The 24,313-nt window shown below is 40.2% G+C and overlaps 3 protein-coding genes across 5 annotated transcripts in view; 2 read left to right on the forward strand and 1 right to left on the reverse strand.

Moving 5' to 3' along the window:
• Positions 1-1,662, forward strand: part of nbas (NBAS subunit of NRZ tethering complex) — a 53,254-nt gene extending 51,592 nt beyond the window's left edge. The window contains exon 57 of the mRNA XM_087136884.1: positions 102-1,662. Coding sequence (XP_086993010.1) covers positions 102-389 — 288 coding nt within the window. The 3' untranslated portion in view covers positions 390-1,662. The remainder of the gene's footprint in view (positions 1-101) is intronic.
• On the reverse strand, positions 1,663-24,173 carry LOC110987467 (uncharacterized). 3 transcript variants are annotated; one of them, XR_002599283.2, is made up of 6 exons: positions 23,710-24,173; positions 23,230-23,566; positions 22,574-22,643; positions 7,596-7,658; positions 5,985-6,041; positions 1,663-2,959 (listed from the first exon to the last, which is right to left on the reverse strand). XR_002599283.2 is itself a non-coding variant. In XM_087136892.1 (5 exons), exons 2-4 carry the CDS (start codon positions 23,489-23,491, stop codon positions 6,008-6,010), a joined length of 366 nt encoding a protein of 121 aa, XP_086993018.1. In that variant the 5' UTR covers positions 23,492-23,566; positions 23,710-24,173; the 3' UTR covers positions 1,663-2,959; positions 5,985-6,007. The 3 variants fall into 3 exon arrangements, 1 of the variants encoding a protein (XP_086993018.1); XM_087136892.1 differs by lacking the exon at positions 7,596-7,658; XR_015425235.1 differs by lacking the exons at positions 22,574-22,643; positions 23,230-23,566; positions 23,710-24,173 and adding an exon at positions 12,360-12,534.
• Positions 2,718-15,707, forward strand: LOC110987463 (glutamate receptor 1-like). The gene is made up of 10 exons (XM_022250205.2): positions 2,718-2,858; positions 8,002-8,190; positions 8,833-9,081; positions 9,227-9,399; positions 9,618-9,671; positions 10,022-10,312; positions 10,601-10,720; positions 11,025-11,168; positions 12,530-12,733; positions 13,070-15,707. Exons 1-10 carry the CDS (start codon positions 2,771-2,773, stop codon positions 14,288-14,290), a joined length of 2,733 nt encoding a protein of 910 aa, XP_022105897.2. The 5' UTR covers positions 2,718-2,770; the 3' UTR covers positions 14,291-15,707.
• Positions 24,174-24,313: the final 140 nt, after the last annotated feature.

Below are 24,313 nucleotides of genomic sequence, written 5' to 3' on the forward strand. Positions count from 1 at the left end.
GTACAAGCCAGTCTGAGATGTAACAGACAACCAAAGGGAAATACAGGTACCTGTATTTTCTGCAACCACTTATGCCAGAGTTTGTTTCTTTCTCTTTGCAGATAGCCTCAAGTTGCTATGACAACAAGCTGTTTTATCTTCTCATCAGTAATGAACTAACGGCCAAGGTCGTCACCACAGCTTACTACCCTCCCCTCATTGACTACTTGCTGACCTCGATAGATACCGAGCACCTCAGGTCAAAAGTTAAGGTCATTGTGGGTCAACTGAGGTCAGCGGGTCATGAGGCAGCTGCTGGTACATTGCTGTTACAATGCCAGGGGGTGCATCCCATGCTGGGATCATTAGACACAGCGTTTGCTGCCTTAAGATATTGGCTTGGAAAATAAAGTGAATATTGTGGTTTGTCAGAAAAAAACGTAAACACGTAGCAGATTTCAAATCTTAAAAAAAATGAACGTCTTCTTAAGAAAAGCAGCGCAATGGAGATATTGTTCTTCAAACTTGAATGCACTTGAATAGATTGTCACATCTTTTATGTCAGAGTTGACCAGATCGATTAGGATACTTTGATGAAGTTATTGTAACATTCATTTCCCAGCTGTATTTGGAAAATAGTCATAACATGCTTTGGAGCTGGAAGTATTTTGTCTTTTTTTCTCATGCTCAACAAATTGGCTGCAAACAGATACACTTCAAAGACCTAATTTATCAAGAAATATTAGAAGTGCTCCATCTGAATTAGAAGATTTCAGAATATTATATGAACTATGTTAAAATATTTCTCATTGAATGTTCTCCCTCCCTTCATTAAAACAAAAGGGTTCTTTTTTGCTACCTTGAATTGCTTCCTAAATTGGCATTTGGAATAACTTGTCAAAATAAAAGCTTAAGTTGATGAAAGGCCAGTTGATACGCATTGCAATCTCGTATGACTAGAAATGCTGCATGCTAGAAATGCGTGTATTATATTACTATCAAGGTTCAGAGTACTTGATATTAAAATGATTGTCTTTGATCCGGCTGTTCAGTTTGTCCTACCACAAAATTCTATGTACATCAACCCAGAGTTAGAAATATTATTGAACGTTCAATCAGCAGTGTTGTAGTCAAGACCACATAAGACCAGCACAAGACCTCCAGTCTGAATTCAAGTCACATCTATTCAAATGAACTGCAACAAAAGCAGGCTTTGTCATTGTTCAACCTGTTACTTGTGACTGGTCTTGTGATGGTCTTGTGACTGGTCTTGTGATGGTCTCGACTACAACACCATCGATATGTGTTGAAATATGAATTTATCTTGCCTTGAACTTAGCTTTAATTGACAAACAATGTTTAATATACAGGCTCAAATGCTTTATAACGAGTGAATTTTTCTTCATTCTTTAGAAAGACCTGATCTGTATAGAAATTCACATTATTGCACTAGGGATGTTTAAATCTTGACCACACAGTACATGTATTTACATTATGTTTTATGTATCAAGTTAATGAAGGAATGATTTGGTATTTTTTTCATTTTCTCCGACAAGAGGAAAAAGAACTGTTCCTTAAATTGTGAACAAAATCTGAGGGTGTTGACTGTCGCTTTTGGTATAATTCCAGTCTGTGAGAGAGGAGCCGAAACCACCAATAAATTCACATCAGCCACACAGTCAATGTGTTTATGGTCTTCCGTTTGTTTATTCTAATTTCTAGCATGTTTAATCATTTAAAAGTTAACTTTATAGTACTGTTATACACCCCGAATCGACGTTTCTCATCTTTTCAAAATTATACATGACTTGAATGCATATTTTATAACGTGTATTCGAAAAGAAATGTTCTCAGACATATACAGCTGTTGCAAGGTTGCTGCCCAAGTTTGTGGTAAAATATAAAATGGGCCCTCTATTCGCAGGCCGGCCTAAATACATCACTATAATACTGTTCAATCCAAAATTACAGTGATTCATCGCATCAAAAAGTAAAGTATATTTTGTGTACTATGTACACGTACTTTACATTACATTTGTAACAAGAACCCTTACACTAAGTGCGAATGTTACATGAATAAGTGAGGCCTTATACACATTGTAAAGGACTAAAACATTTGAAGCTGTAACAAATTAAAAGGGCAATTGTAGCCAAAGAACATTTGGGAATCAAACATTTCAAATAACTACAAAATGATCTTACAATCGTACAGTCTTAATAGCGAGTTCTCAGGGTACGGGGAACAGAAATCAGACCCCAATTCAAGATTTACTCAGCATTACGTGCTGTACATAATCCACAGCATATTTATCTTAAGCACGAGAGCCAAAACTACGTAAACCAACAAACAATTGACACAGCCACCAATAACGGCTATTTGACTTGTAAAAAAATATCAGTTACAAAAACTTCAATCATTATACTTATTATAATCGTCACTTTTGTCCGAAAACGATCTGAAGCAGAGCCCCTCTTCAATTAATTGCTGGCATCCCCATGAAGAAATGGCGTCTTCAAGGAATGGGCGTGGCTTCATTTGAGTGACAGGAATAACATACCCCTCAGGGCTGTGTAATCCTGCATCTGTAATGAGGTACGTACGCGTGCGTTCTGTGAATAGCAGAAATCGTCGTACGTGCTCCATACTCAGCTGTATTGTGTTCCCTAAACTCAAGAATTTGCCCCTGTCGAAATCCAAAGAAGAACCCAAAGTTCCTTGAGTTTCGGCATCCTAGACGTCGATTTCTAGTTTGATGTAAAGTACAGTGACAATCGAAGAGTAAATCTTGCCATGGGATTGGGAACGGTGAAGATGCTCCTGCCTCTGCAGATGATGACAGCATTGCTTGTGACCGCCTCGGCTCTGGAATTCTCATTCGGTAAGTGGAAACAAAAACTACTCTGTGGAATCTGCTCTCTGTTGTTGAGTGATCTCTGACGGGGCGCCGTTATCTTACTGTCTTGGGAGTAAAGTAGTCGTCTGGAGGAAGTAACAGAGATATAGAATTATGTAATTATATTGTAAGCGTTTATAATAAATAAGGCAGAAGATGTAGTCAGTACAGTGCACAGGTGGGAATCCATGATCCAAGATGGCCGCGCCTATAGATGTTTGGGTCGATGGACGCAGTGTTCGTTCACGGTTACTGAGCTTTTGATCTACTGGCATCATCAGCCATAGACGAATGTTTAGATTCTAAGACAAGAACAGTCTTTCATCTTCTCCTGTATTTATAATCCCCGCCTTCAAATGAAGCCATTGTAGATGAACTACATGTGTAAGGGTGTTTCAAAAGACTGATCATCGTGATTGAGAAATGTCTCTGATGTCATTTAGTTTTCAACAAATTCTTATGGTGCAAATTTGAACACTACGGACGATACTAAGGTCAAGATGAAGTGGAGATTTTTCTCTTTTTTGAAAATTATATTTGATGACTATTTGCTGGGAAAGAGTTCTACATACGGGCGCCACTTGACATTTCATGCACAAACCCCCTATTAGACTGGTCAGAAAAATTCTTAGTGTTTTCTAAGTAAACAACTTGGGTTTTTCCCTCCTAAATTGAACTTTTCTGGACATGTTTTGCTTTTCGAACGCTCATAAGTCACTGTATGGAATAATTACTGGCGTCTGTGTGTGGAACTCTTCCCATTTCCTGTAATGAAATTTAAATTTACGTGCTAAAATAATAGATGATTTTTTATACGGATCTGAAATGTTTTTAATGATTATTATTTTTTTCGCAGAGATGTCCAATGATTGGCTCCCGGGAACAATGAGATCTCTTCAAAAGATGTCATTGTTACTATTGCTCTATTATATGTAGATGTACGGGAGTAGCCAGCAGAAGCAGAAGCTCTATTTCTCTTTTGAATCAATTTTGGAAATGTAAATGAATAATTCAGCCACAAAGCTATGCAGAACAAAAAATGGACATCATGATGTCTTCAGTAGTTTCAACATCACGTCCAAAATAATAATCACAATTTGTTGGATGTTTTACGTTCAAATTATTCAACAATGAGAAATAGCGATAAGAATATTCTTTGATTTTTTCGTAACTAAACACACCACATCTCATCTTTATATGAACGAGGAGAACAAACTTTTACTAAATAGACGTGAACGTGAGGGGGAGGTAGTGATGTGCTGTCAGCTGCTTTATTTCTTCTCACCAACCCCAGCTGGTTCTGTCCACCAATATGTGAACTGTTGTTGCCAGATTCAACAAAAGTCTTGTTGGTAGTTTTGGTTTTTATGTTTGCTCGTTGGCCTGCGATAGCTCACTGTGAAAATTCGAAGTTCCCACCGCTGAGCTATACGACACTGTGTTAGCATGACTAAATCATTGAAATTCACAATGAATAGGCATTGTAACCCTATTCACAAAGGCAATGAAAGCAAGAGGATTGGGAGGAATTTTGCATTCCTGTTTTTGCCCCCAAAATATATGGTGATAATATTTTAATTTTAAAACACAAAAACACCCTTTTTGGTAAGAATTCCATATACGGACAACGCTTATTTTCCCTTAAATGTCATAACAACCATTAGAAAGTGTTAACATGTCCTAAAAAAGTGAAATGGAGGTAAGAAAATTCTAAAGCATTTACTCGAAAACGTTCAGATTTGTTTAGACAAGTCTCATAGGTTTGTGCACAGGGGCATCAAATGTTGTCCGTATATGGAACTCCTCCCCCTTTTTGTATTCCAAATATCTTGCTTTTAAATTGTAGTTTCAATAATGTGTTAAACAATAGCATTTTTTGGCAGAAAGAACCATTCATTGTTATTTTTCTGTAATCTAGACATTTGGTTCCTGATACTCTTCCATTTTTGTATATTTCTTCACAGTTATTCTTTGAAACTAGAAATAAAACCAAAAAATCTTGACCTCTAGTCGAGAGCAAACAGCCGAACAGCTCCCCTCAGGCAGGGACAAATTCACCACCCCTGTCATTAAAATGCAGAGGCCCAGCTTTTATAACAGCTCGGCTATTGTATTTGGATTTAGTCACCGAGAATGAATTTTTCAATTCCTGAATATAATGGCCGTAGAAAAACGTTGGAATTCGTATTATATAGCGCTCCATGAATAGTCCTTTTGTTACGCTGGTCGAAACCTCCTTCACTTCCTTGGAAGAACCAAAGTTGCGTTTCATGATTTCCTGGTCTGTAAACTATTTTCAAAAATGACCATGGGGAAATTAGAACACAGATAACTAAAGATGCAGTTACGTTTCAAAGAGGATCATTCCACAAGGAAACAAACAAAATAGTTCCACACATGATGATGTTTAGCTAGTTATAATTATAGGCTGTTGCTGTGTTTTGGAAGAATGCCCGAGTAGATTTTACAAATCACGCAAGTGCTCCAATTGAGTTTGTTTTTGTTACACATATGACTTTTCGCAATGCTGGATGAAAACCAAATCTTCTGTTCTTGAACTTTTTTGCGTTGTATTTTCCACTAATCAATTCTGAAAGACTTGACGTGGTTTTTGAAGCATTCTTACAGTGTACATGTCCTTAAAAGTACAGTTGTGTATTTAGATATAGATGTCAGCAGTAAACAGTTGGTATTTCACCTTAATTGGTTCCCAGCTGAGATCGGGGAATACGTTGCCAGTGGGATAGCCGTCGCCGTGGCAACACTTATACATAAATATAACAACAACATTGGTTTTTGTTTTGAATGAGAAAAACATGTCGGCGGGTGGGCGAGGAATATGTTGTCAAGCTGCTGTTCGCCGTATTACCCCTGGCCAAGGATTTTTTGAAGTTGTGTTTAGCTTACTAAATTTCTGAAAATATTGATATTTTGCACTTGCGACATGACTGTACTATGCCAAGCCTAGGTGTGCCAATTCGTGGGTTACAAATCCACAGGAAAGCTTAATATAAACCGAAATTTTAAGATCCTTTTTGTTTCCCCTTTTTTCCTATGTCCGTCCATTGAAAATATCCGAAATCAGCTACAAATCGGAGTCCATGGACTTACGTTTCCATTTGTGAAGTTTAGGCCTACTTTCTCGCAAGACTGACCTTGTCATCACTCCTATAAAAATAAATGAAATAAAAATGCAGATGGTATCAGTCCGACCACGAAGCAGGGAAAGAGACGAATTAAGTGAAGTTATCAAAATAAACAATTTCTCTGAAATGGTAACGCTTCTTCAACTATACATCCAATTAACATTGTGTTATCACCCTGAGGATATTTTTAATGAACCGCAAAAAAGTGAGCATTTTTTGTTCAACTGTTTGATTTTACTTGTTGGATCGTCATTAGTGAAGCAGTATACAGTCTATTTGGATGTCACGATACTACATATCGCTGAAATCAGTGAAATAATACGGCGCTTGAATTTATGTTAACAATATATATATATGTTCGATATGCTAATTAGTTCAAATCTCTCTTGACAGGCTCAGTTCTTTGAATATCTACTCTAAGTAGTGAAAGGAGGCCATCAAATCAAAATAACTTGAGTTTACTTTACTTAATTACAGATTATTTTGTTTTGTTGAACTCTTTTTTTGAAACGTCCGCATTTATCGTTCGATATTCGGGTTTTTTTTCATAAAAGCAAACCTACAGGTGTGTACCTGTAGGTTACATCACTCCTTGCACTATTTCCATATGCATGTTAGTCACCGCTTTGGGTGTGGTCTCTATGGTTTGACATGGCGGTTTGATATTTTGCGCGTGCAACAACAGGGCATCTGCGCGACTGGTACACCATTGCATTACCGCACCATTCGGTTCAGTGGTTACGCACAATAGACTGGGCTGTTGGTTTACAGGCATGCTATTACGTTGTAACCTACCCTTACATCTACACGACAGCATGACAAAGGCTTTTTCGGCGCCATTTTCTCAACCGACATCCAAGCAGTTTAAATTTTGCAACCGTCACCCGCCAGAAGGCGGTAAAACGGCGATTTCTGGTTCTCAACAAATGGAGAGTTTGGATTGGGCAATGATGACTTTAGTGGAATGTTCTTTCCACTTGAAAAATTGTGCTAGAGTCTAGTTAGAAAGTGTTTGGGATAACTGTTTAGTAATTTTACATGTCCTTGAGGGAAATAAATAGAGCAATTCTGCCATACTGTTCGGAAACACGGAAAATGAAATGTTTTAAATCACGAAATTTACCCACACTTCCTCTCTCATAGCCAAGAAAAAAAAAATACTCAGTAATCATGATCTGTTTGCAACCCACTCCCAATTCCCAAAGTCGTACATGGGTTGATCGAATTTCTTGCCGATATTTTTCCGTCATGTTACTGAGAAAGACATTTAATAAATAGCTCAGGTTTTGCTGCTTCGAACTCCATCTGCCGTGCTCGAAGGACCCTAAGTTCTTCCCTGCGTACCCTCAGTTTGCTTCTCAAGAATGCCCAGACCTGTAATTTCCCCCTCCTCCCAAAAGGGACTGAGATAATCAGTAGACTTACAAGCGACTAATCCCATAAACAGTTCTCATGTCAGGATTCGAGGACAACATGTGCACATGTACTGTTAAGTACCCATCAGATGTCGCCGGCCATGTGAATTCTCACTTTTAATTTTCACACTCTTCAGTAAATGAGACACTCAAGCTCGTACCTTATTTGACAAAAATCCTTTCCTCCTCTCAAACATTAAAGCACTGCAAAGTAGTCTTGCCATCTGTACAAAATATCAGAAAAGGTAGAAAGAAACTGCAAGTTATTTATCAACAGTCATTCTCAACCAGATACACAAAGAATAGTTAATAGTCCCAGTCCTCTAAAATCGTGCCTCTTGTTGGAGATTTGTGGCAGTTTGTCCTTTAGGACTATTGGCAATCGGTCAGCCTGATGTGAAGCAACTTGGACCTTGTCGTTATACTTACTTCCACAAATCTGCAAAAGTCTTGCATTTTGGGGGTATAGTTCATATACGAAGCAGGCACTGTGGTGATTTTTACCCACTGTCTTTGTGGATGACGCAGGCAAAAGAGAAACAAACCTCTTGTATCTTCTTCTCACAGAATCCTTCTATGGCAACATATCGGACGTCGACGATGAATACAAACGAATCGTGGATGATGCTCAACGCTATGTCAACATCCAATACCCGCAAGACAACATCAAAGTTACTCATTTCCAGGCTCGAGTGGCACCTGCTCCTCCTAACGAGAAGGAGTTCAGCACTAACTCCTTTCAAGCCCTCAGACTCGGTGAGATGGAGTTTAAGAGTGATCGCTTCTTAAGTTTGTCAAATGAGGGCAAATTGGCTCAGAAGGCATAGTCATTATTGCCAATAAACTGCACAGTGAAATTGCCTGTGAATTCATAGACCCGTCCACCGCCTTTTGTGAGAAATAACCGCGATGTAGTCGTGAAAGGAAGATGAAAGAAGAAAGCGATTTAATTGGCCAATGATATACATATAGATGTACAGCACTAAAAAATAACAGATGGTCTTGAACTCCAAACCTGCCAAATCAAGCAGTGTCAACGGTGGAAACATTGTGCTTTATTTTGTTTATTAACAACGTAATTCTCTCTTATTTCTTGGACTCGGCCAGGTGTTAAACTCAACTGAGTCGGAACAGAAATATGTTTGCAAAAGTTCTTGTCGGGGTTTGGATTAGTGAACTTCAGTTTATTAGATTTTCCACTGACTAATAATATTTGACCACAATTGAAACCTCCTTTTTGAACTCCATCGAGCAGAGTATTGTATCAAGTAGCTATTTTCACATCGCCGCATCGACTCATGTTTTCACGTAGCTTATACCTGTCAGCATTGGCTGGGTTCAAATGAAGAAATCTAAATTAAGATCGTTTGTTTTTGATTTGATTGCTTCCGTGGACAGACGTGTGTCCAGGAATCTTCTCGGCCAGTGTACAGGGCTTGATCGTCCCCAACGATCTGTGCTACGAGTGCCGATCCGTGGGTGCCATGGTGGGCAATGCTGTCAACCCTACCATCGCTTTAGACCAGGCCGAGGGCTCTCGAGCCTTCAAAATGCTCCCCACCACATCAGAAATGGTGGATATGTTCGTTCATCTCATCAATTACACCAAGTGGTATGACTTCATCGTCCTGTACGATCAGGATTCTGGTAAGTGTCTAATCCATTCGGTCATCCATACTTCATGAAAATGTACTCCGCTTCAATAGCTTTTATAGCGCATTTTGAGATCTGTAATACCACAATAAACTAAGTGGAACTTTAAAACACTTTATTAATCGATTCGACATGACAGGTCTCGATGTCGCCGATGCGTTGATGGGCTATGCGGATATGTACGGCTGGAATGTGAAGATGCAGAAAGTGACGGATCATAAGCTGCTGACAGAAACACTGAAAGCTTCGAGGGTTCGGAACCTTCTCCTTTACTGCGAGTACCAGGAAAATGCCATGGAGGTTGTGCGCTTGGTAAGTCCTCAGGCACAATCAGTAGACTGCATTATAACTGGCATTTTGAAGCTACTCTATATTTAAATGTAGAAGTGACAAATTTTGACAAATTTTTGTTATTGAGAGACCCAAAGGATTTTACACAGTCACTACTAACATAAGTTAAAATAAGTTGTACTTGTAACAAGTCGTCCCTATCGTTGCTCATACATTCTACACGGTTACTCCCTTTTTAGGCTATTGAAGAGGATATGATGAAGGACTCCTACCACTGGATGCTAGGCAACTTGGTAAGCAGGAATTATAACCAGGAATAATAAACCAAAGACAAACCCTTAAGCTGAGTCCTTACCTAGCATCTTTGTGTCTCTACGAACAAACGAACTTTGGCCAATTTGTGGAACGAAGAAAAGCATATTTACCCGGCATATTTTTGTTGAACTTATGTGTGTGGATGAAGTGGTTGATGAGCATCTCAAATTTAGAAGCATTTTGACCGTCTTAGATTGTAAGTTTTAAGCACATGAGATGTGGCCACATCTCAGGTGAATTTCTCCGCCTTTCTGAAGAGTTGCCAACGGCATTTTTTTGTACACCATTCCATCATATTTATCCATTGAAAAATAATTTCCTCGCCCAGAATATGCCGCTAACGTGGGATGACGTCGACAAGATCCGGAGGGGTGGGGCTTATATCACCCGCCTCCAGATGCTGACGAAGAACAACGTGGCTTTCGACTACACGACTCAGAAGGCGGAGCCATTAGACGAGTGGCCCTACCGTCTCAGACTTGCCTATGATTCCGTGCTCCTGTTCGCTCACGCCCTCCAACGGTACAAACAGAGGACTGGTCGCTTCCCTACCGATCGAATCTTCTGTCAAACGATGGAGGATTATACCTACAGCCCAATAGACCCCGAACTGAAAAGCGTAAGTTAGAAAACCCCATTCATTTCTTTATCTGTCCTATTCACAGTCATTTTTAAGACAGACCGGCTAAATCAAAAGCTTTTAAACTTTGAAAACAAGTGTTTGCTCTATCTGTTTAAAAGAAATACCTTGTTAACAACGAATAATTTTAATTTTTTTTAATATAAAAATAAACCAGCATTTTTTTATATCCTTTCCTCCAAAACATCCCCTCTTTGTCGTGTTTTGCTGTGCACGCTTCCAAAATTCTAATGAGGTTATATATTTCAATGTTTGTCAAATTTGTAGGTCAGTTTTGAAGGATTGAGTGGTGAAGTTGCCTTCGATGAGCACGCCAATCGTGTTAACTACACTGTTGACATCTACATGGGCAAAGGAGCAACAGTGTACGTGCATAATGACGTCGAGGTAAGTCATGAATAAAACGGTAGCCATTCATATTAAATTAGCTATGGGGAAGTCAGTTTAGTGACAATTTTGTGAAAACAACAGCAGCTATCGTAAAAGCTTGAATGATTTCAATCTGCATTGTTAAAAAGGTTTTCTTCATTATTACTGCACACAATTTTTGGTTTCAAACTTCCTAGTTAAGTATTTTGGGAGATTGACTGATGTGCTGAAAACCAAGTACATCTGCGACTATTGGTGAAATTCACTGCCAAAACACTCAGGTATGTTTAAATCTAACAGTGAATTTTTATTGATTATGTAGGAAGTCAAACCGCTGGGGACATGGACACAGAATATTAAACATTGGGAGCTGAAGTACGGCAGACAATGGCCGAGCAAAACTCGCCTTTACATGGGTCCTTTCAGGAATGCAGAAGTCGACACCATCAAGATCGTCTCTCTAGAGGTAAGACGCCAGGGCGCCATCTCGTGACTAAGACTTTCAAGGTTAAGTTTCTCTGCCAGTTGCCTAGCATCTTTGTCGGCTGGCTTGAAATGGACGTTCAGGAACTCGCCCAAATGTCTGAATATTATACGCCAAAATACGTTTGAGGGAATGAAACAAATCCGAAGTTGTTATTATGACTTGGTATGAATATGACCCTGCAGATTAATTTCATAATTCAAGCTTCTTATAGGACGATTTATTTTGTTGATAAATGACAAACTTGTGAACCTGTTAATTCATCTCTATCATAATCAAGCTATAGGCCTACAAATGTACCGTTTCCTCTGTAACATTGTTTTACTTATATGACTTGACCTCAATTTCATGTTGAATCCAAATGCGCGTACACCAGTTGCCGACATCCAATGGCGACCTTTAGGATTTTTCAAGCAGCAGTTGGTAATGCCCCAATACTTTTTAGTTGATGTCCGTTAATACGTGGCGTTGTTTGTTTAAACTCACACCCTCTGGGGACTCGTGTTGACAGGCGAATGCCCACAATAAAGCCCGATGTGTGAATTCGGTAAAAGACACGGAGTGACACTTTGCACTTTTACCCACTTAAGGGTAAAAGCGCATGTGTTATACCTTTTCATCGCTAGACAGTCCAGCGATCATAACTCGTATGGTGCTGAAGAGTTATTACCCGTCAGAATTTGGCCCAGTCTTTCAAGGTACCTCGGGACCAAGGCCATGAAATACAGATGTTGTTGTCGAAGTCTTTCTGAGTTCGCTGATAATATATTTTACAGAATACCGAGTCCAATGTATGGCGCAGTTGCAAAACCCACTTATCTCTAAAAAGGGAAAAATTAAGCTTTATGAGACGATTCTGTGCCTGTGAATAAATAATTTCAGCTTGCCCTAAAATTCCATTAATATTGAAGATATATCTCATCTAAAAATCAAATACGTCCAGGCGTTGTAATACAAAGCCATTTATTCATTTAGGCTGAATGGGATTCGAACCTCCACCCTTTATGTCAGTGGGCAACTCTAACTGTTCCTCGGCTTTCTGAACTCATGTGACAGATCTTGACGGCCAAAGTACCGATGAAATCAGAACCCGAAACAGTGGCATACGACGTGTAAATTTGGGGTGACTTTACTCGTGGATTAATTTTTTATTATTTCAGTGAACTCTCTTACCTTCTTCCTTTCTCGATGACGCGATATTGACATGTCTTCAATCCTCTCTCAACGGGAGTCTTGACTGCATTGCAGTATTGTCGTGAAATATTTCCTTCAAATGTTCTTAGTCTAGGCATCGCAGACATAACCTCTCAATCTTTTGTCTCCTCGGTTTTCTTTCATTCCAGGAGCCGCCATATCTCCTTGACGACAGCCGAGTCGGTATCCAAGGTTTCATCCCTGAGTTTCTTGTCCATCTTAAGCGCGTCATGGAGGAGGAACTAGGACACAATTTCGATTACGAACTGGAGTTGGTGTCTGAAGGAGACTACGGCAGATACGACATCGTGACCAACAGTTGGAGCGGCCTGATGGGGAGACTAGTCAACGGGGTACGTATCTCTGGACCCAACTTCATGGTTTTAAATATCTTGGTGTTGATAAGTTAAATACAATAGAGTGCGGTCGTTAATTAGACCCTTTTATTTCATAGTCGTAAATTTTCCCTCCAGTAGTTGGCAAAATATGGCTGGACAACCTCATAAAAGCAAGAGAATCTTTGACCAGTGTTGAAACACAATGCAAGCAGTAGTAAAAACTCAAAGAAATACCTCCGTTTAAATTGTGTGGTTTACATGTGCTTGTGAAACCCCAAATTATTTGATGCAATATCAAAAATTATCAGAAATCTCGTGCTTATAATCAGATCTTGTTGTTTTTGTCTTTAGTATGCAGATATTGCTGCAGCACCAATGGCTATCACACCACATCGTGATGAATATATCGACTTTACCGTGCCTTTCATCAAGAGCGAGTTGGGTGTCCTCATCAAACATCCGAGTTGGATTTGGGAGTATCCCTTCGCTCCTGTCTTTCCCTTCCGATGGGACGTCTGGCTGGTCAATCTGTTGGCTTTTGTTATTGTGACGGTGCTGATGACCCTCATTGGCCGGTTCAACTCCCAGGAGTGGTCCAAGGCTGCTGAACGGGGAGAGGCGTCCCAGGAGCAGAGCGAGAGTTTTAATGTCTGGAACACATTCTGGTTCCAAGTGACCACGTTGTTTCTGCAGAGTTATGACTCCTCACCGCGCTCTATCACCGGCCGCGTCCTAGCTGCTTTTTGGTGGTTCTTCTGCATCGTTATGGTGTTCCTTTTCCTTTTCAACCTCACCCCTTTCCTGACGGCTTCTAAGAGTATTGGTATCGTTCGCGATGTCGGCGACCTTCTAGACGAGACCACGGTTGATGTCGGCTTCATCAAGGATAGCCCAGCTTACGACTTCTTCAAGTACTCCTTTGTGGAGGATTATCGTCGGTTCTGGGAGTACATCCACGCTGCTAACGCCATGTACGGAGACGAGACAACAATTGAAGTCCGAGTTGAGGAGGCCGTACAGAGAGTTCGTCTGTCAAACGGTCGCTATGCCTTAATCCACGACAAAGAAGTCTTGAAGAAGGAAGCAGCTAGATGGCCGTGTGATCTCTACATTACCGGTGGCCACTTTGCCCTGGTCGAGTACGGCCTAGGAGTCCAGTCCGGCTCCCCACTCCGTGACCAGCTTACTTATGCCGTGAGACGCCTGCAAGAGACGGGCATCATTGATCAGATATGGAAGAACAATACCGACAATCCGCTCTGGGTTGAGTTGAACAAGGAGGGTACCTGTCAAGGCGAACCCTCTGTCTGGGAGATTCAAGGTCTTTACTCCCTCACCTCGGTCGATCTGAAAGGATTATACTTTATGCTTATGCTTGGCATGGGATTTGCCGTTATCATCTTCATCTTAGAAGTCTTGGCTTACCAGCTGGGATTCGGATCTTCGTCTCCAGGGCATGTTGGCAACCGACAGGAGATGCAGAACTTAAGAGGCAGTGACAGGTACACAGGGGGAGGGGGAGGTCCCGTGGGTGGGGCAGACGTGGGCGGTAACGAAAAGATGTGGATATAGACCTTAAAGATTGAGTGGGATATGGATAAAGTTTCTGGTCACCAATATTGATATTCATTAACATCACGGAATATATACTGGTGATAAAGATTTCCGTATTTGCCAAAGACGAGTATTTTGTAATCATGACGACCCTGTAGACAAGTTTATTAGGACTTGTCTGTTCACTTAGAGACTTTTTTCAAGTACTCGGCATGATATACGCAAGTGGATAGGAACAAACTTATTTAGAATTCTGGAGTGAAATGAAAACTAAAATAACTCGCTGTTGTATTCTGAATTGCATATGAGGAAATCAACACATAAAATCTGGCCTTCAGTTTTGCTCAGAGGAAAATTCTTTCTTTGACGCAAACCTTTTTAATGCACTTTTGATTTGTGGTGTAAAATACTATGTTGTATATATGTTAGTTGTGATTAATCCTTTTTGAATTTGATGTTACAATTGGAAAATTCTAAGAGTTTAGATTTGAGATTTTATCATTTCCTACTAATTCTTTTGCAGCTTTTTTTGAGCCAGTTCTGTTTTGTCGGATTGGATGAATGTTAATGCATGATTCCATTAATAGTGGAGGTACGCCCGATGTGAGCTTCGTCTCGGTCGAGTTATTTTTCATGAATTTGTAGTCACTGATCGTGATCCAAATAATTAAGAAATTTCTCACTGACTGGAAGAAAGGCTCTCTGTTTTCATGCTTATATTTGAAATTTATTAAAACAGATTTTTTTGTATAAACTTGCTTTGCAGAAAAAAAAGGTCAGCGGGTTAATGTGACAGTTACACTTATTAAATAAGCTCAGATCAAGACAAATTGCCCATGTAAAATCGCCGTTTTGGTGACAAATTTCCTAGCAGACTGGAGACCAAAGACTTACACCATGTTTTGATCCGCAGTTTCTGGATTGTGTTGGTTTAACATTTTGTACCTGTGTATTCAGTGATAATTCTTTATGAGAGTTTTGCAACTTTGTAAACGGTTTATTTTAGTCACATTTATGTAAATAATTTTAGCGCTTCCTTGTTACCAAAAACTGCTTGTACGTGAGCTGTCAGTGAACGCCGAGGTTGTGAAAAATTCTGTAAGAAAGTGTATTAATCAGAATGCTGGAGATCGTGGGTGTCTTTTAACCACCCCTTGTCGAGAGAGAAAATTACCGTCTGAAATTGTCGGCCAATATTTACTGAGAAATTAGGAACTTGTAGTTTTTAATCCCATTGGTTTGATATGTTTCCACTAAGCTCTGTGCAACACCCTCTGTTGACCGACAGTTTTTTACCTATGAGTTTTTCGTGCACTGTACCTAGTTTTAAATCGTAGTACATGTATCTAATTTTTAAGTACGTTTTTTTTTCTTATAAAGCTTGTAAAATTACAGTTTGGTGGAAGGAAATAAACTAAGTTGTAGTATTTTGTAATTCGCCGCATTTCAGCACTTTTGTAGAGGACTTTTAAATCCTGTATTTATACAAGAAACAAAACGAAATTTATTTACAACAAAGTGTCACAGTATAGGGCAACAAGGACATCTTACTGAAATTTTAAAAGGTACAAAAGCTATACCCCATTAAGATCAGTGCTTTAATGTACGTAAGCAGTGAAACCTACTTCCTGCTCGCAGAAGTAGGATTCGAACCTACCACCGTCTGCTCATCAGCACAGTCTATTCGTTACACTGACAAGCACGTGAGCCACGTACTCTCGCTCACAACAGGTATGAATTTATTGCACACTTAAATTTCCAAACCCTTGCAAGACGCTGGGAGGAAACGAACTGCAATTGTCAAAATAAAGCTGCTTTATGAATATTCAGTGTAAACAAATTCAGTAACAAAGGCTGAACGAGAGCATGAAGAAACTGAAAGGCGCGGTTGGCGTCTTTAGCAAGGCATGGTGTTTGCTCAAGACAGCCTTGTTAGTCTTGTATTCAAGCCGCTCGTACCGGTGCGTGTTATTCGGTTGTACACATTCTGCGTGCTGAATGAATACATTAACAGTTCGGCCTGAGAAGCGTGTACTAGTTCAGTGACTGCAAAAGAGTCTATTTCTTTTGTTGACTTTCTTTGTTGAGTCTTGCCTAAACAATAAAATGATTCGGCTTAAGGATTAGGATTATAGACCTCCGTTTGCCGTTACGCTCGAGTAGAGAACAATTGAAAAATTATCGCCGAAAATCTCGAAATACTGGCCAACCAAAGGTTCAAAATGCAAACAAATGGGTTTTTGGGAGAGGAAATTCACTTCTGAACATTCCTATAGTATCAAAAATGAGAAATGCGCCGTATTTAAAAAGTCGACTCGTAAGAGGTAGCTGGTTCCAAGCTAAAACTTTCTACATTTTGTCGTAGGTGGCGCCCTTTCTTGGGCAGTGAGTTTATGTGACGGGGCTATATATTTATTTATTTTTTTTTCTCTGACTCTGTCTTCACCTGCCTGCAAGGAAATAACATTATGGGATACCATGTTCGGGGTTTGAAATATAATTTCTCATTATGCTTGAGATGTTTGGCAGAAAGATTACCCATCCCCCAATCTTAAAACGTGCCTGCTGGGTTTCCTTTCAATTCCATTGTACAATGCAATCTTCTCCAAGTACATGTACATGTATTGCCAATGAAAGGGCGCCACCTACGACAAAATGTGGAAAGTTTTAGCTTGGAACCAGGCACCTCTGACGAGTCGACTTTTTAAATACGGCGAACTTCTCATTTTTGATACTACAGGAATGTTCAGAAGTGAATTTCCTCTCCAAAAAACCCATTTGTTTGCATTTTGAACCTTTGGTTGGCCAGTATTTCGAGATTTTCGGCGATAATTTTCCAATTGTTCTCTACTCGAGCGTAACGGCAAACGGAGGTCTATAATCCTAATCCTTAAGCCGAATCATTTTATTGTTTGGGCAAAACTCAACAAAGAAAGTCAACAAAAGAAATAGACTCTTTTGCAGTCACTGAACTAGTACACACTTCTCAAGCCGAACTGTCTATCTATTCATTCAGCACGCAGAGTGCGTACTACCGAATAGCACACACTGGTACTAGCGGCTTGAATACAAGACTAACAAGGTTGTATTGCGCAAGCGCCATGCCTTGGTAAAGACGCCAACCGCGCCATTCAATTTCTTCACGCTCTCGCTCAGCCTTTGTTAATTAATTTGAATACGCTGGATACCAGGTGTTCTGTGTACATTTCCACAACTGGTCAGAATACCAGTTTCACTTACTGTAAAGGGTTTTGCATTTTAATAGTCTCTCTACTGAGGACGCCGCACAATTTACGTTTGTGCTTCCCTGCGGTAGTGGAACATGGGTCCCAAGTAAAACATGTAAACAAAAAGGGAAAAGCATATAACTACATTGGCTCATAAAAAGAAGTAGGCTTCAAAAACGTTTCAAAAATACATTTTGACCAATGGTGATCGCATTCTTTCTTTTTGTGAGAACTGTAGAAGTGTTTTGATCCGCACAAACTGCCGACGTTTGAGATTTCGACCTTTCAGTCAGTTTCAGAGTAACGTCTCTATCGTAATTTTTCAACGAATCATATTCCTTCGGCGAAAAACATTGAGAAATTCCAGAAAGTGAAACTTTTTTTGCAATATCTTTGAGTAAAGGTTGCAGCTGAGTCTGCATTTCTTCAGAATCACGGATATGCAATCACAAAAAGGTTAAAAGCAAAGGTGTTTTTCGAAGTGTTAACATTTCAACTTCAAAAAGGAAGGACAGGCATCGAAACATGTGTTGCTGGGCAGGCATGGGCGTGGTGATGACTTTTCTGGAGGATGATAAAGCACTCATCAGCAGCGAACTGATAAACCATGAACACTAAAAGGAATCAATTTGAACTTTGTTAGGCAAATGGATTGTTCAATCTCCTTTTGTCTGTTGCTTTCTTTTCATTTCTTCCTCTTCTTTTCTTTTATCCCTTTTCATTTTTTACAGTTTTCCGGAAAGGGGGGGGGGGAAGAACCCCCCTCTTCCCTCGCGATGCCTTTGTGTGAAAACTGACTTAAAAAGTCTATCACTGAAAATGAGTGTTTTCTTCAGGGCGTCTCAGACAGTCTGGAGGTTTTAAATTAAGGAAAAGAAACCATTGTGTGAATGAATGATTTACAAGAGACGCGCGTGATTCATTGAGGACGTTTCGAGTTTCGTAATGCTAATTATTTGTGGCATATACTACTTTTCAAGGCAACCAAGTCTCAATAAATCAGACCGATGACAATAATTATTACACTGATTCTTTGTCAAAACGTACCGTATCAACCATTGGCCTGCTCTTCGAGTCGATTAAAGTTAGCCCAATAAAAACCATCTCAAGGCCTACTGACATCAAGAGAAATCTTGACTTCAAATTTTCAAGGAAAATTGCCCCGTTTGCAAGTAACCCAGAGCTTTAACAGCGCTACGACCTACCCATTTTATCAGAAGATTGGAAAATCATCAAGGTATAAGTTACGGAGAACAGATTTTCCGCAAATATCAGCCAAGGCTGTTTCCTGAAGAAACGAACAACTTGCTACGGTGATCCGACACCGTTCCTATCCCTAATTACCTTCCCAGCAATGTCTCACCACTCACAGGCCGTTTGAAGGGGGTGGTTTTATTATTATTACTATTTTGAAATGTTATCACCCCCTTGTCGGCGATTGAGGGGCTTGTTCGAATTCCTTCTCTCTTGTCATTGGATTCACTAAGCACCCGTGAGACCCCTTCGCTTTGTATTTTGGTGATCACGTCACCCATTGTGACTTTTTTCCTTCCCGACGGGAGGGATGAATTACCGCTGCGTACAGTAAAACATTTCTCTCTCTGTTTGGCCATTGTAATAAATCTGGTGTGAAGTTGGGAAGAATATTTTTTATATCACAAAATGAAGCGTGGCAGTAAAGTAGGCTAAGCTGTCTGGAACTGCATTCAGTCGGAACAAAACACTAGGGCAAAAACATAGCAAATTCAGAAATGCCTGAACTCAGATTTAAAACTAACAGGAAAATTCAGAGAACTCCTTGTTATAAGTTAAGCTGGTATTCGGATAAATTACAAATTTCGGCATAGAAACAGAAACACAAAACTGAAGACATGGGGAAGATGAAGCAAACAAGCAGGACTGAGGTGGCAATAACACTATACATATGATGGGGTCCAGTCATCTTAATCAACCCCGTTGGTTGATATTCTCAAATGGGAGAGTGCATTTTCCCATGCAGGGTTTCCTTTGTCTGTTCTCCCACCATTCACAATTTTTCCATATACAGTATTAACTGAAATTTCCAGTTAATGTCATGAGGTGGCTGGAACTTTTCCGTGTGTCACCCCGGCCAATATTGGTCCATGGTTTGCCATGCGCCAACCTTTAAAGCAACTTGAATGCTTGGTTTAAAAAAAAAACCATAAAGTGGCTACGTATACAAAAGGGTACGAATAATTTAAGCTGCTAACCACAAAAGTTGTTTCAGATGAACACGTTGACTTTTTGACCCTTGAGTAAGCCAACCACCACGCACAAAATGACAAGGTCAAGAATTTTTCAATAAACAATATCATAAATCAAATGTATTTGGGAGCCTGAATGTGAAATTTTGATCTGCCTGCAAACAGTTGGCAGGCAGTTTGGTACGTGCTGAGACGAATGTAGTGAGTCATAAATTATGTAGGTGAGATTAATTGTACGCAGAACTCAGCATTAGCCGACTGTCCTCTCGCACTTGTTGCCCTTCATTCTCCCTGTATAAATTATGGCACTTTCGTTATGGTTTTGTTCCCTGAAAATAATGCGGGCAGACCTTTACTCTGAAACACGGTGGAGCGCCAAAAAAACCTACCTTGGGTCATGCATATGCAATTACAGAGGCCGCCATTTTGAATACTAAGCACAATTTGTTTCGAAAATGATCCACTAGCTTTTGATCTTTAAACGAATTTTTTTCGTTGTAAGGGTGGATCCATTTTTGGCAGGTGGAGGGAGGGGCTGTCGAGAGGGGAGTTTTAACAGGCCCCCTTTTTTATTTTTTAATTCTCTTTTTTTCCTTTATATATTTTGCTGGCCTAAGGGGAATTGCTTGGCTACGTGCTTTCCAACGACACTTCTGTACGGGTTGCGAAAAATCAGTCTCCTGCAATGTGCCTGCCTTTTCATTTCGAAACAGCTTTGAAATTTCGGTTGTGTATACTTATTTCCCTCCTATGTGTGGAAGTAGAATCCCCGAACAATCCAACCCACACCCGCGCTGAAACCTGGTATGAATGCCATAGTTTTAACAAAGCAGAGTGGCTGTTTCCCCGCCACCGCAGGTTCAGAAGTTCAACGAATTCAGTTAGAGTTTGCTGATGCTTGTGAGCTGCAACAGAAAAGGCGAAGCGAGGAAAATAATCTAGCGAGCAATATCGTGACTTATCAGCAGGCCTTCGCACATTTCATGCTTCGCCCGTTGCTACGATGTTAGTCAATCTAGAGGTGAACCGCGACCCACTTTCACATCGAGGACCCCTGATTCATTTTTCCCCTTTTCGATTCAGACTCCGATTTGTTGCGCCGCCAAACAAAGACTCGTGATTTTCTGCAATACTTGAGTGCCAGACGCACCCCAGGGTAAATTTCTGGGGATTATTACTTTTTTCTATCTTGAAATGAGAATCCACATTGCTTGACAGCCGATTGAATGGCTTCTTTCAGTATTTCATTTTAGGTTGGCCCGTTCTGTGTCTGGTTTGACCGTAAATCCCTCAGAACCACCCGGGGGATAGACTGGGAGGGAAAAAGGGCAAAAAGGGGGCACGGCAGTTCACATCCTAAAGGGTCAACACATGGAATTTTAATGGAATAAGGGACGCTTTTTAGCGATACTCGTCTCTGACATCAGACTTTTTCACCATGGCTATTTCGCAAGATTGTTCCGAACAAAATGTGTCTTTATACAAACCACAACATCTGAAACATCAGTCGTCATCGAATTGGTTGTAGGCCTATACATCTAGCGGTATTCTAACATCTCTAACTTTCGCTGTTTTTCTTTCAAAGGGCAATTGCATTTCCTCTGAAGCTCTGAAGACCTTATTCTTATTTCTATATTAATGTATAATCACTGAAACACAGTAATTTAAACTTAAGTAGTTTTGTAAAATCTTTGAATTAAGTTAAAATGCATATAGAAGAAAATCGAAGACTTACTCTGAAGAAAGTAAAAACTCAATCTTTTTGTTTTCAAGTTACAGAACTAATCATTTGTATCTGAAGCCGATATTACACATGTAAAATAAAAATGCATGTGTAATTTCCTTCGTTCAAGTTGTAGATAACTGCACTTGAACATTCTCATGTAACTATTTTTCCCCAGTCACAGCCTCAGAAAACATGAACTGTGTCGGTTCATTCTTTGGGCCTTAGGCTACTTGGTGAAAATTATCGCACGTCTCGCTGAGGGGAGGGGATTGAGTCACGATGTGAACATTCCTAACCTTAAACTTGATCCGGTGATAAAAGTATTTTGACAAAAAAGTACGACAATTTGCTGTTGTAGTTATTTTATCTCTGTGGGCAGCACTTGTGAATTGCATGCTGGGTTTACTCTCGCGTCTTGGGCTCCCTTAAATATAGGAACTTCTGCAGAGGACGACACTGGACTCGCCGAAAGTTGTGCGCAAAATCTTTCCCGGCCAAAGTTAGTAAAATTACTGATCCATTTCCTTGTTATAAACGTTTATATCGATGAAAAACACAACACTCGTGCAAATTCTGATAACATTGGAATGGCTCCATTTTCAAATCGTGCAGATTTTCACATTTTCTTTGGAACGAATGCGCTTCGAGTCAGTTTGACGAGATAAACAGCTATCAAGAAATAAGAAAATCCCAAAGCAACAATGCCTGATTCGGAGTGCCTGGTCAAACTGATTATCATACAATTAAGTTGTTCCTTTTCATTACCAGAAAACAACCTTACGACCCCCACCCCTAAGAAAATGAACAACAGTCCAGCTGTCCTTTTCTTCTCAGTAACTGCCCCTAAAATCACCGAAATATTTATCATCCAGTTGCTGGCGCCCCTCAGGCTGATTCCAAACTGTGTGTAACTTGACATCGTCCAATGTCGTGAGATTATGAACAGAGTCTTTTGCAAGATGAACATTTCACGTTTATCGCTATTCTTCTTTAATGGGCAAGAGTTTTACTTTAAAACCTGAGGAAATAAATGTCCTGTTAATTGGAAGAAAAAAGGGGCCATGTGATGCTAGTCGACCCCGAAATTATCACACCCGTCTTATTATTTGAATAAACGGCTTACCTTGTAAAATCGTGACTAGATAGGCTGGCATAACGGTGAGGCTTGCACTTTTCAGACTTGAAGCAGTTCGCTGTGAAGGGGAAAAGGGTTGCATTAAGTTGGTTGATTGTAGAGGCTGTGTATTGTATCGGCAGTTTTCCTAAATAGTAAATGCATTGATTATAGAAAATTGTTGTCTCATGGTTAGTCTGTGAGTCAATATACACAATGTGAAAACTTACCGAGGAAATGTCGATGTTGGACGACAAGTGCCAACAATATATTTTTTACAATGTCCTGGGAGTCATATTTGGCAAGTAGACTTGTTTAATTCTTAGAAAATCAGTCAACCAGCATTCACAACACTTTTGCTTCTTCGGTCAGTTTTGGTCAAATCGCTGAAGAGAAAGACACTATGGACAACAGCGCGAACTTAGCAGAGCCCACTAACCACCACTGGGGTTTAGAAAAAGGAAAATTGTTGATTCGGTTTGGATGGATGTGTGGACAACAGCGCGAACCACCATTGGATTTTAGATAAAGTAGAATTGTTGATTCGGTTTGGGTGTGTGTGTGTGGTGTTCTTGAAACCGTGCATGTTACATCTCTCCAAAGCTAACAGACGTTACAGGTGAAACTCTGACTCCTTTGTTTTTGTCGTCGATAAGTCGACTTACCAATTTGCTGTGGCATAGTTTTTTCCCAAGGAGTCATTCTTTCCATCGGTTCCTGACACCCCGCTGCGATCGCGATATCACTTCTATCACGAGTCGATTTGCCGAGAGACACGTCTCTCGTACATTGCTGGCCAGGCGTCATCTCATCTCGGCGGTGTCTTTCAGCGAACGAACTGATGCTGTTCGCGGCCCTCTGGTCGCGTCGCAGGTGCTGTGAACTGGGAGATTTGCCACTCTCCTCGGGCGTCCGCGTAGAAATCATTTCCTTGCTGCGACCTCTTTGTCGCGTCTCCCAGGGCCCACTGAGGTTCAAGTAGATGTGCGCAGGAAATGTTTCCTGTTATAAAACAGTCGAGAGAGTAAAACATTCAGCCTCCAAAGGGGTTTCTATATTCAGAGGCAGTAACAAGAAGTTAATAATACTGTTGTGTGACGCTAAACGAATGGCAAAGATCCACTGATGAATGGTCAAATCTTTACCTTTGGGTTTTAGATCCTCGCCCATTGTCCAGGTAAAATTAGTGCAAATAAAAAAAATGGCACCGATAAAGTCATTTTTGCAACTGATGTGTATTTACCAGAAAAACACTGCTTTTGTTACTGGCTGAACCACCACCACTTTTTGCATACTGATTGTTGCTTGTCTGCAGATAGGGGCAGTTCAAAGCTAGCAGATTTGCATCTCATTTGCATATGTTTTATTCCTGGCGTTTGTGAACTATAGACGACAACAAGGGTAATCAGTCATTTTCGTTTTTTGGGATGACAGACCAAGGCTACTTGCAACTGCCATCGTTGTGTATTTCTTAAAAGAGTTTTGGATCCAGTGAATACGGGTCTTTTTGACACTCCCTTGGAGAATGACGAGTGACCCCCGAAGTTGAAAAGGCCAGCGTTGCATCTGTCGACAAGCAGCGATGCGTTGAGAGTTACGCCTGCAAAAATTCAATCATGATAGCAGCAAAATTGTATGCGCTTGTACAAGCTAATAAGCTGACGTCAGTCACGTGATTAACCCCCACATTGCCTACGCCAATGACAGACGAGGACTACTTTACTGAGTTGATAAAATTCGGAGTTATCT

The sequence above is a fragment of the Acanthaster planci genome, linkage group LG05 (assembly GCF_054643075.1).
Source record: "Acanthaster planci isolate LZ-2023a linkage group LG05, COTS_SCS, whole genome shotgun sequence".
NCBI classification, from domain to species: domain Eukaryota; kingdom Metazoa; phylum Echinodermata; class Asteroidea; order Valvatida; family Acanthasteridae; genus Acanthaster; species Acanthaster planci.